Source organism: Triturus cristatus, chromosome 4_2 (assembly GCF_964204655.1).
Source record: "Triturus cristatus chromosome 4_2, aTriCri1.1, whole genome shotgun sequence".
In the NCBI taxonomy this organism is placed as follows: domain Eukaryota; kingdom Metazoa; phylum Chordata; class Amphibia; order Caudata; family Salamandridae; genus Triturus; species Triturus cristatus.
In genome coordinates, this window is record NC_140586.1 from 966283804 (window position 1) to 966296708 (window position 12905).

The 12905-nt window shown below is 43.9% G+C and overlaps 1 protein-coding gene across 1 annotated transcript in view; it reads right to left on the minus strand.

Moving 5' to 3' along the window:
* LOC146839161 (uncharacterized) overlaps nt 1-12905 on the minus strand; it is an 82736-nt gene that overhangs the window by 34583 nt on the left and 35248 nt on the right. Inside the window, exons 2-4 of the mRNA XM_085603155.1 lie at nt 5738-5809; nt 2793-4715; nt 2655-2708 (exon numbers count right to left, since the gene is read on the minus strand). Coding sequence (XP_085459281.1) covers nt 2655-2708; nt 2793-4041 — 1303 coding nt within the window. The 5' untranslated portion in view covers nt 4042-4715; nt 5738-5809. The remainder of the gene's footprint in view (nt 1-2654; nt 2709-2792; nt 4716-5737; nt 5810-12905) is intronic.

The following is a 12905-nucleotide window of genomic DNA, read 5'->3' on the forward strand; positions in this document are numbered from 1 at the left end:
TTTAGTGGGATTTTTTATACAAACCTTTGAATAAACATGTTTAAAAAATAAATAAATACATTTCAAGTTATGTTGTATCATTTTTATTTGTTATAAAATAAATTTATTTTCATAATTAACATAAAAATATTTCATTTTTTACAAATTTGATAAACTTGCAAAATGTTCCCTAAATGTTTTACACAGGGAGAGCTTTGCCCAGGTTTTTCTAAAGCCTAAATTAAAAGTTAAGTAACATTTTTATTATGTATTCATAATTATTAATTGTGACGTAGAGAATTAATTATAACACATTTAATTATACCTTGCTAAAAATGAAAGTTATATCACAGTTTATGCATAAGTATTTCACATTTTACACCCACCCCCCTCTGTCACTCCCACATTTACTACTAAATACTATACTAACGTGTGCGGAAACTCTGCAGTCGGACAGACAACGCCACAGAGAAAAAGACAGGAGAGGCAGAACGATCGCACGTAGTTTGTGAATCGCATTTTGTAGTTCTTTAGTAGTACTAAAAATTTTAAACTCAGATTATCTGTGAGACTCTCTTGGATGTGTCTGATGTGATTCTAAAGCTAGTGAAACTGTCCTCAGCAGATGGGAAGCAGGTTTCATTTGTAGCAAAAAGAACATAGAAAGAGGCCGCTAAAGTGGATCTTTTTAATACAAGGCTGTGTCCCCTCGGAACAGAAGTCATTAGGACTATATATAGTGGAGCCAAGGATGGATGCTGAGAAAGAAAACCCCCTCTAAGGGATTGTGAAGCCTGGGAGAAAAGGGGGAAAATCACAAAAAACAAACTATTGAGATACCTCCCACTCGATCTCTATTTCTTTATACCAGGGCAATAACTGCTCCAAAAGGGCTATTACAAAAAAATTTCTAAACCATATTTTATTTCAAAACAACTTTCTTTTATTTCGAATATTTACTTATTTCTTTTAATTGGTCAATATATAAAAAACACACATTTTTCTTAAAACCCTCATTTTTCAACAACAATTATTTAGTTTGTGTACAACATTTTTTTCTTTTTAAGCACATTTCATGAAACATGCTAAAATTACATACATTAGCATATAATAATCAACAGTGGACCCCTATCTACTAAACAATATTAATACTCAAAAATAACAAACATGCATACATAACCACAACATTCAGGCTAACATTCAACCCACATACACTTACACAATTCGGTCAGAAGGGGAAAGGATGTTTCATGGTCTCCTTAACCCTGTGGTGGGCTAAGCGCATACAACGCGGTCGACTCGCGTTTCAGTGGCAAAGAATCTTATACAGACCACCTTCTTCAGGACCTTCTTGTTTCAAACAAAAGTTATCAAATCGTAGGGGTACGCCCAATGTCTTTATAGAGGAGCCAAGAATGGCTTGCATATGTTTGGCCTTGTCTTTATTTTATTTTATTTGTATTTATTCCGTGTTTTAAATAGCGCAGACATTACCCTATTAGGGTATCAGAGCGTTTCAAAATTTCATAGCCTAGAACTTTCGATGCCAGGTTTGACACAAACCTTTAAGCAACAGTAACAAGCGTAAAAATTCAGTTTGGGAGATTGAGACATTTGTGCTTACAACATACATACACGTCCTAACGATTACTAGAGATCGACTTGTGTTAACATAGTCCATGATCTAGAAAGTATCATAATAGTGCCTGGTCTTCTGTTATTATGGGAGGAATTTGTTCATAAGAAAAGTCTTCGCCTCTTTTTTTAAATCTGACATGGACGAGATCCTTCTAATGCTCGGAGGGAGTGAGTTCCAGATTCTTGGTGCAACACCAGAGAATGCTCCGTCATAAGTTCTCTTCTTTCAGAAGAGGGCAGGTTTCAGTAAGAGGTCACAAATGCTCAGAGATAATCTGTTGCCTCCTGATAATGGTACAAAGACTAGAGTGCTAGAAAGACTAGAGAATGATGTGGTGGGATGTAGCCGAGATTAACTACCAGTCCATCCATCAACTTTAGTTTTTCTCAATGATCAGCCCTACGTGGCACAGAACAGATGTTGGTCCTATATAAACCTACGACAAAGGGACTCCTGCTGCAGCTCCCTGGTGAGGCTCGTTAAGGCTGGAAAAAGTTTGAGGTTACATGCACTACAGATCCTTGGGGGCGTGGCCTCAAAGTTCAGGATCTACTCGACCTTGTGGGTTGGTTCCATAGCTTATAAACACTCAGGGAACAAAACACGCTGAATGGAATGAGACCACAAATAGTTACAAAAGGATGAGGTTAATTCAAGCATGTCCATCCGTCGCTGTGTGCTTTTCTCAGTTTGTAGAACAATCAATGGAGTGGAGTCTTTGTGGCTGCTTCATTAAAGATTTGCGATGCTGAAACCTCCCCCCAGGGTTAACAGTGAGCACCTTTTATTCTACCACATTGTCTCTCTTATGTAGAAAGGTTACATTTACAACTGAAGTTTTTGTCACATTGAGAGCGCTGATCATTTTCTTTCACGTTGTGGGTTCTCTCTTGTTGAATGAAACTGAATCTCCAGCAGACTCTTCCCTGGCATTTAGAACAATAACAATGTTTTTTTCCAGGTAAGTTCTCCCAGATTGAGTGAGACCAGATTTCCGCCTGAAACTTTTCCAGCATTCAGAGAGCTAATAAAGGTTTTTCCCCAGTGTGAGTTCTCTCATGTCTAGTTAGATTTCTTTTCTGACTGAAACCTTTCTGGCATTCAGAACATTGATAGGGTTTCAGCCCAGTATGGATTCTCTCATGTTGAGTTAAACTAGATTTGTCACAGCAACTTTTCTGGCATCCAGGGCACTGATAAGGTTTTCGTCCAGTGTGGGTTCTCTCATGATCAATTAAACCGGATCTCTGTCTGAAGCTTTTCTGGCATTCAGAACACTGATAGGGTTTGAGCCCCGTATGGATTCTCTCATGTTCAATTAAACTGAATCTCTGATAGAAAGTTTTTTGGCATTCAGAGCACTGATACGGTTTGTGCCCAGTGTGAGTTCTCTCATGGTGAGTGAGAGTTATTTTCCGACTGAAGCTTTTCTGGCATTCAGAGCACTGATACGGTCTGAGCCCAGTATGGATTCTCTCATGTAGAGTTAAACCGGACTTGTGATAGAAACTTTTTTGGCATTCAGAGCACTGATACGGTTTCTGCCCAGTGTGGGTTCTTTCATGCACAGTAAGGTTGGCTTTCTGACTAAAGCTTTTCCAGCATTCAGAGCACTGATAAGGTTTTTGTCCAGTGTGAGTTACCTCATGTTGTAAAAGAGTAGATTTCTGACTGAAGCTTTCCCGGCATTCAGAGCACTGATAAGGTTTTTGCCCAGTGTGGGTTCTTTCATGCACAGTAAGGTTGGATTTCTGACTAAAGCTTTTCCAGCATTCAGAGCACTGATAAGGTTTTTGTCCAGTGTGAGTTCTCTCGTGTTCAATTAAACTGGATCTCTGACTGAATTGTTTCTGGCACTCAAAGCACTGATAAGGTTTGTGCCCTGTGTGGGTTCTCTCATGGTGAGTGAGAGTCTTTTTCTGACTGAAGCTTTTCTGGCATTCAGAACACTGATAAGGTTTATGCCCTGTGTGGGTCCTTTCATGTACCATAAGGCTGGATTTCTGACTGAATCTTTTCCGGCATTCAGAGCACTGATAAGGTTTTTGCCCAGTGTGGATTCTCACATGTTGAATAAGAGAGGATTTGTGACTGAAGCCCTTCTGGCACTCAGAGCACAGAAAAGGCTTTTGCCCAGTGTGTATTCTCTCATGTGCAGTGAGATTGGTTTTGTGGCTGAATCTTTTTTGACACTCAGAGCACTGATAACGTTTGTGCCCAGAGTGAATTCTCACATGTTGAATGAAAGAGGATTTGTGACTGAAGCCTTTCTGGCATTCAGGACACTGATGGGGTTTTCGTCCAGGGCTAGTTTTCTCATGTCCAGTGAGGTGGGATTGATAACTAAAGCTGTTCTCACATTCATTGCTCTTATTTGAGTTGTTTGTTTCTCCAAGTTGGGTCTGTTCCTGGATACATGTCATCTTAAGACTAAATCTGATTCCAGAGTCTGTTCTTGTTTATGTTACACTCAACATTAAGTTCTAAACTACACTGCAGATGCTCTTCTTAACATTTGCTTTAAACTAAGTATAGTTTTGACCTGGAGATAATTTTTCTACCTTTAAAGGCTCCTATCTCACCTGTCTCATAAGCTTTCACAGAGGAGCCCCTTGTGTTTATTAAGAGACTCCTCATGGATTCCTTTTCTCCAAGTTATGCCGGTGAATTTGTGACTTGAGTTTATCACATTTGAATTAGGAGTTTTAAAAGCACTGATGAGGGCTTGGGGTTTAGTGTTTGCCTGTTAAATGTATTTGTTCATACAAGTAATGGCAGGTGATTAGGGCATGCCAGGGTGGTTTTATGTATTATCAATCGTGTGACACTGGCCCCTTTTAAGCTTTCTGTTCCAGTATATGCTTTTTACACCCATCGGCTAAGGCTAAAGTATGTACATTTATGGTCATTTTACTTTAGGGATTTGACAACTTTCACATTCGCCAGTTTCTTCCGCTACGACATCCTCGCCATTCCTGGCACATAGAATGTGTGTCTTCTCTAGAGCTCGGGAATGTTTTAACTTTCCTTGAAATAATCCTTTTCGTTGTATTTCACTAAATTTAAACCTTCTTTTTTCTGTTCATGCTTCTGTCACCTGTAGAAATGGAGTCAAAAATTGCAAATGAACACAAAGAAAAAATATTTGTGACCTTATACTCTGCACAAAGAAAGTACTAACAAAAACAAGATAGGAAATCAGTTTGAGTTGCATTTCTGATAGCGGTGAAACAGTGTGGATCGGGAGCTTGGGATCACTGGAAATCAAGGATGTGAGAGCAAAAGAAGTGAATATTTAAGAAAGAAACACAGATTCTCAGAAGCAGCCAACACTATCAATTTTCAATTTCTGTGGCAACGGCTTGCGTCATAGTGAGATTTTTGTAATTCTTTTAATGAATTATTAGATGTTATTTACTCCCCTGCCCACCTAGACTGTTAATCCATTCCTTTTTCCAGTGATCTAGGAAGGGACATTTTATTCAACAGCACAACAGTAAAGGAACCAAAAAGGGGTCAAGAAAAGAAAAACACAAAACAGAGGAAAGAGAAAAAAGGCTACCTTCCACTCTCACCACAGGGGTCCAGCAAAGGAAACTCTGCAGCATATGCTTGGAAACATATAAGTTACTTCTAAACACAGTGCCCCCAAGGACAGCACAAGGTGCAGTTCCACCGGTCGCACCACCCTAAAGCAAGCCCTGTGTGCATGTGTGTCCACGCACATTTACTGTGTCTTTTGCCTGTAGTAGACAAGACAGAAAAGGGCAGGATGGGAGGACGTAAAGAGATGGAAGTGAGATCCAGAGAGAAAAGACGTCGAAAGAACAGGCAGAGGGAGGATAGTATCACATGGTCTGGAAGAAGAGACAAATGTGCCAATAGTTAAGGAACTGCTGGGGACAACTGACCTAAAAAGATTTGGACCTGCACTACACTCCCAATGTGTTCCAGGAGGAATGTGGCTCAGGTGATTATCAGAAGTTTGATAACAACAAGAATAGTGCAGAGAGGGAGTCAAATGTTGAAGTGAAGAGAAAAAAAAACCAGAGATCAAGAAAGGGGATAGAGAAAGAAGAAACAGGGGAAAAGGAAACTGGGAGTTATAGGAATCCTTACCTGACAATTATTTTATTTTTTGTTCCTCCAAGGGTGGCAGCGACACTGCACTGCCTGGTCATCCCAGAATACCTTGAAAGGAAGTAAAGAAATGGTTGAGCATCAGACGACAATCACACTCCATCACATTTTCCAAATAACCATCCTGAACTTCCAAAACAAAAGAATCTCTTGTTCTCTGGAGGCCATTGTGAAGCAACTATGGTTATAAATAAATACTTTTTTGGTTCAAGAACCACGATCCCTGGCTGGAAAAGGTCTCTGTGAATATAGAGTGCAACCACAGTCTCAGAGAACAGACCCTAACAACCCAGTCCACGTCTTCATAACCCCAATCTTTCCATTTACAGACCATGTACATAATTCTGTTCACCGTTCATAAATCAGTCAACCAGACTCTTATATTTATAGAAACCTTGCTCTCGGAGCAACAGAAATTCAAGTTCAAGCTGGTGCAGAGTTCGAATGCTGAGCAATGTAAGCAACAAGGCATCAATGTGTTGGCGCTTTTTATGTATGAATTATCTAAAGGTGTGATGCAGCGGGTCAGTGTCTTGTGAGCCCTATCGGACGGCGACCCAAGGACTAGAATTTGGAATAAATCCTTCACAAGACAAAGCTTAGAACATTGGAATGTTGAGACCTCCATTGAAGACAACGGAGCAGCAGCAGCCTCTAAAACCTGATATAGGCCCGCTGCTCTCAACATTACAATGTCCTTATTCACTGCCTCTTCCTTGCTCCTTCCCCTGCCTCTCGCAAAGGATAGAGCCTGCAGCAGGGCACAGAGGAGCCTACCCCCCTTCATCCTCCTGCAACTTACAGTGTCACTAGAGTCTCGGAAGGAGGGGGTCTGCTCATCTCCTGCATCTCCCCGGCTCACCTGAACGATGAAAAGCAGTTTAGCCGAGTCCAGGGAGAAACAAAAGGGTGACTTCAGCCTCTTTTCACAGCTATTGCTGTGAATGTTCAACAATTAACCACTGTGATCCTGCATGCGCCTGTTAACTTTTCAACATTCACAGCAACAACTGTGAAACAAAGTTTCAGAGTACAGGAGGTGTTTCAACCCCCTCGGTCTCTGGGCACCGTTGTTTTATTAATTAACACATTCTGCCCTCATGGGGCAAATAGTGTAATGACCTTATAGTCAGCCGTAGCAGGCAATACTGCCCATTAAAAGACCGCTCCCTTGGTAAAGGCCCTTGCCTTTGGAGCTACAACAAGCTACAAAGCTATATTATAGGTTTCAAATAATTACTGAAGGCAGAAACATGGTTACAAAAGCCAGAACCAGAAATAACTCTAGCTATAAAGTCAATACATAGATCAAAACAACAAATGTGTGCTAAGAAATAAGAAAACATGTTTCTATAATATCAAATGGCAAACTGACATAGAATCTGCTTAGTTAAAAATCAAGGAAAAGTTCCTAAGTATAAAATCAGTAAGAGGACTGATATGTAGTCTGCCTTTAGGAAAAGGATAAAATAAAACAATTCCAGCAAATATCCCAAAACAGTACATTTTATACGTTTTTAGACAGAGAGAACATATTATTGACATGGTTCATGATAAGGGAAAAATGACAGCAATCAATGAATGTTCATGAAAACATGGCACAACAAAATGAATATTTAATTGTGACTCTTCACCTAAAAGCCACAAGTCATTTTACAAGGTTATTCCCTAACATTATAACTGGATCTTAATCACAATTTAGGTTTGTAGCCATTCATCATTGACCCAATTTGTACAACAACATTTTCTGACAGCTTATTAGTTGTTTATTAGAAATGCCTACAACTCGGACTCCTTTCCCAAGAAGGGTGATTTGGGAGCTCCCGTTAGTCTGACTGTGGAACGGGAAGCACATTTATTGATTAAAAGAGATACTGGATTCCCATTTACTTTTTCTACAAAAGGGCCACTCTGGGTGACCTCTAGGACTGCACCAAGCATGCAATCCTTCTCCCGTCTCAGGCACTGTCCTTGTGTCTGATTCAGTCCAGTAGAAACTCCAAGTGTAGATGCAAGTTGTGAAAATCATTATTAATCAAAAAAGGATTTTGTTGAAATCTTAAATTTGTTGAGAATTTGGTGTTCTATTCTGCATTGGGCTGTGGGACCCTCGGGACTGAAGGCATGTTCCAATTTATGTGCCTTTGATTCTGCATGCTCGGCACACAGGCCAGGTGGGCTGGGACCATTGGCTGTGACATTCCATTCTGTGCCCTCTGATTCATGTTCCAGTTTCCCAGGTTCCTGCAAACATCGCAAGGAGCATGTCTTATTCTGCACATTATTAGTGTTTGAGGTATCTAAATTGCTACTGTCAGTAAAACCTTTACCCTAAGCATGTCCGGACTGGCTGTAACGGGCTTCGGGTGTTTCCCCGGGAGGCTGGAAGAGTGGGGGCCAATTCTTCAGTGCTGGGAAACGTATTTGTTACTGGGGGCCGGTTTTGCTGTGGTGCTGCTATATCACCCCCCAGCACCAAAAGAGGCCAGGAGTTGGTCCTTCAAAATTGTCAGGTCTGGTGTGGGTTCCCAATCCGGCCCTGACCCAGAGGAACAACATTTCCTCCTTGCACATACTGAACATCATTATTCTGCACACCAACGCCCTGCAGATCCAAATTCACACCAGCAACAAACCCAGAGTCAAAACGAGAATACAATCCATGAGAACCATGTGAGAAGTTGGCCTGGTATATGCTGTCCGCCAATTAAAGTGGGCACCCTGCACCAGTCCAAACAACCCCTTATTTTTGATAGGTTAAAGACAACCTTTATTGAAAGCTATCCTTGTGGTAGCTATGGAGAGCAGCCTTTAGGCTAAGTCTTGAAGGAATGTAAAGCAGCTTGTTTTACCAGTCTATAATCTCTTGAGTGGCTAAATGAAAGGAGACCACACCAGGTATATATATATATAATATGTATTTATTCCTAAACACACCCTACTAGTCTCTTTATGAGGCTAGAGGCAAAAGCACATAAGTTACACTTCAAAATATTACAGTTAAATAGCACAATACACGTTAGGCCCTAGGGGCGGACCAAACCATATAATAAGAAAGTGGTATAAGAACCACGACTTGACTAGACACAAGGCCTAGAGCCTGTAGAATCGCTGGGACCCCAAGGAACCACCCAAGGTAGTGACACAGGGGACCCATGGGGGCTGTGTGCAGTGTGAGAACACAGCTGCGAGCTCCCGTTAGCTTCTATGGGGAAAGTCGCGGTTAGATTTTTAGAGTTGAAGGACACTTAGGAATGAACTACGACCAAACCCTCTTGGACTTAAACAGTTCTATGGTCAACACCCACGGGAGCACTGGAGTATTCGAGTTACCCCAACCAGGGAAGCCGGGTGCATAAGTGTCAAAGGGTTTCGGGCTGCGTCGTCGTTTTCAATGGCCGCTGGCGTAGATGTGCTGCTATCGGGAAGATGCACAGTGTCCGAAGAAATCCAAGCCTGGATTGGAGATGTGAAGAACCTGAAAGCAGAGGGGATAGAGTCTGGGTCACTTGCCAGTGACCAGGGGCACGATAGACGAATGCCCACCGATGTTGGGTGTTTTCAGGTAAAGAAGGTGAAGCTTGACTCTTCAGCCACGAGGTCCAGGAGGTGTCGAGGACAACCAGGATTTGGATTCGAGCTGTCCCACGAAGCATGTCGAGTGCTGCAGCATCGGTGCCCGGATTGGACACAACAAGCCTTGGCAACAGTAACCAAAGCAGAAAGGAGAAAGATGCTTCGGTGCGGACCAGCAAGGTCCTGGGGACTCCCCAAGCAATGAGAATCAGGGTACGGCAGAAGCAACCAGGGAAACCCCAAAAAAGTAAAGTTACCCTTCTCAGGGACCCACAAGTCGACAGACTAGGGATCGCAAAGGGACCTCGAGAGGAATCACAAAATGAAGGCCCACGGGTCACTTGGAGTACCCCAACTCAAATGCATCTGTTTGCACAATGAACTTCTTGGTGTAATCAGGGCTTTGCAGAATGGGAGCAGTGCACATGGCCTGATTCAGGTCATCAAACGCCTTTTGACAGCTAGCTGTCCACTGAAACCTTTTGGGCATTTTTTTGGAAGTAAGGTCATTCAAGGGGGTCACAGTGGATCAGTAACCTTTTACAAATCTTCTGTAATACCCAGTCAGGCCTAAGAAGGCTCTCACCTGAGTCTGGGTAGTGGGAGCAACCCAGTCCATTATGGTCTGGATTTTGCTCTGCAATGGTTGAACCTGGCCTCCACCTACAAGGTGGCCCAGGTACACAACCTGACTCTGCCCTATCTGGCACTTAGTAGCCTTGATAGTGAGGCCTGCTTTTGGCAGGGCCTCCACAACATTCCTTAGGTGGACCAGGTGATCCCCCAGGTGGAGCTAAAGACAGCAATATCATCTAGATATGCTGCACTATAGTCTTCCAGGCCTGTAAGGACTTGATTCACCAACCTTTGGGAAGTGGCAGGTGCATTCTTCAAACTAAAGGGCATCACCACAAATTGGTAATGCCCACGAGGGGTAGAAAATGCTGTCTTTGGCTTTGCATCATCAGCAAGTCTGATCTGCCAGTAGCCAGCTGTCAAGTCAAATGAGCTTAGAAACTTGGCTGAGGCAAATGTATCTATCAGCTGATCTGCCCTTGGGATGGGATGGGCATCAGTCCTAGTGACTGCATCGAGACCCCTATAATCCACAAAAAATCTCATCTCTCTCTTGCCATCTTTGGTGTGAGGTTTAGGCACCAGGACTACTGGACTAGCCCAAAGGCTATCTGAGGGTTAAATGACTCCCAAATCCAACATCTTTTGGACTTCTGTCCAGATACAGTCCCAGACATGATCAGGTTGCCTGTACATCTTATTCTTCACAGGCAGACTGTCCCCAGTGTCCACTTCATGAGTGCACCAGGTGGTCTGACTTGGAGTCAGAGAAAACATATGTCTGAACTGGCTGAAATGTTTTCTGCAGTCAGTTTGCTGCTGGACAGTGAGGCTGCCCACCAAGGCCACACCATCTACTGATCCATCATCAGGGTTCTGAGAGAGCAGGTCAGGGAGTGGGTCACTCTCTTCCTCCTGTCCCTCATCAGTAGCCATGAGCAAGCCCATGTCTGCCCTGTCAACATATGGTTTTAGTCTGTTGACATGGAGCACCCTATGGGGACTCCTGGGCATTCCAAGGTCTACGAAGTAGGTAACCTCCCCTCTCTGTTCAACAATTGTGTGGGGGCCACTCCATTTATCTTTGAGGGCTGCTGGGGCTACAGGCTCCAACACCCACTCCTTCTGCCCTGGCTGGTAAACAGTCAGCACAGCCTTTTGGTCATGCCAAGGCTTTTGCAATTCCTGTAGCCTCAAGGTTTTTAGTTGCATTTTTCATATACTCAGCTATCCTGGAGCGGAGACCAAGTACATAGTCCACTATGTCCTGTTAAGGGGGTTTGAGAGGTAACTCCAATCCCTCCATCACCAGACACAAAGGTCCCCTAACAGGATGGCCAAACAAAAGTTCAAAAGGGCTGTAACCAAGCCTCTTTTGAGGCACCTCCCTGTAGGCAAATAAAAGGCAGGGCAAAAGGATGTCCTATCTCCGCCTAAGCTTCTCTGGGAGTTCTTTGATCATGCCCTTTAAGTTTTGTTGAACCTTTCAACTAAACCATTGCATTGTGGGTGATAGGGTGTGGTGAGTATGTAATTCACTCCACAGTCCTTCCACATTGCAGTCAAGTAACTGGACATGAAGTTTGCATCCCTGTCAGATACTACCTCCTTAGGAAAACCCACTCTTGAGAATATACCCAAGAGGACCCTTGCCACCACAGGTGCTGTAGTGGTCCTAAGTGGAATGGCTTCTGGGTACCTAGTGGCATGGTCCACCACCACCAGGATACATCTGTGCCCAGATGTTGTCTGAGGATCCATGGGACCAACTATGTCAATCCCAACCCTCTCAAAGTGAACCCCCACCACAGGTAGTGGTATCAGGGAGGCCTTTGTGGTTCCACCTGCCTTCCCACTGGCTTGACAGGTTACACAGGAGCAAAAAAACTCCTTAGTGTCTTCAGACATGTGGGGCCAATGAAAGTGAGGAACAATTCTTTCCCAGGTCTTGTTTTGGTCCAGGTGTCATGCTAGGGGAATATCATGGGCTAGTGTCAGTAGGAAGCCCCTAAACTTCCAAGTTATTACCAACCTCCTAGAAGCACCAGGCTTAGGGTCTCTACTCTCTGAATATAGGAGTCCATCATCCCAATACATTTTATTGGTGCCACTAGCATTCCCAGCAGCCTCATCAGCAGCTTGCTTTCTGAGGGGTTCAAGAGAGGGGCAGCTTTGCTGCTCCTGGCTCAGATCTGCCCTGGAAGGGCCCCCTGTCCCCAAGAACTCAACCTAGTCAGGTTCAAGCTCCTCTGGGACAGTTCCTTCTTCAGGTCCAAGATCATCTCACTCAGGAGGCTGATCTGTATTCTGAGTCAGGGGTGAAGGCACTGCCTTTACCCTACTGCTCCTCCTCTTGGGAGGCACCGGGTCCTTTATTCCAGAATCCAGGGCGTGTTCAGTTTTAGACATTTTGGCATGTGACCTGGTCACAGCAAATACATGTGCAGGGATCCCTAGCATTTCTGCATGTGTCCTGAGCTCCACCTCAGCCCAAGCTGAAGTCTCTAGATCATTGCCAAGCAAGCATTCAACAGGGAGATCTGCACTTACCACAACTTTTGAGGCCAGTTACCCCTCCCCAGGAGAAATTAACATCTGCCAAGGAATGGTCTTTCCTAACATTGCTAGCATTGGTCACTTGGTACATTTCACCAAGTATAATCTGCCCGGGGGGCCGTGGTTTGCTGCGCTGCGGAATGGCCGCTCATTGAGTGAGCTCCGCCGGCCGGGAAGACATCCTACAATTATCCTGCACTTCGGAGAGTTGCTGAGGGGCCTGCTAGCGATCCCGGGAGGCGGAGGGTCGGCGGACCTGAGAACCGAAACTCCTGGTGCTCGAGATTGGTTCTGGATCGAGCTTTACAGCCTCAAACTTGCCGCCGGAGGCCCTTGAACTGTGCTTCCTGGCGCGGCTGGGCCGCTGAATAATCGAGCCCGAGGCTGCCGTTGTGATCTGGACCCGGCCCCAGTGGAGTGGCGGCAGCCCGTTGACATC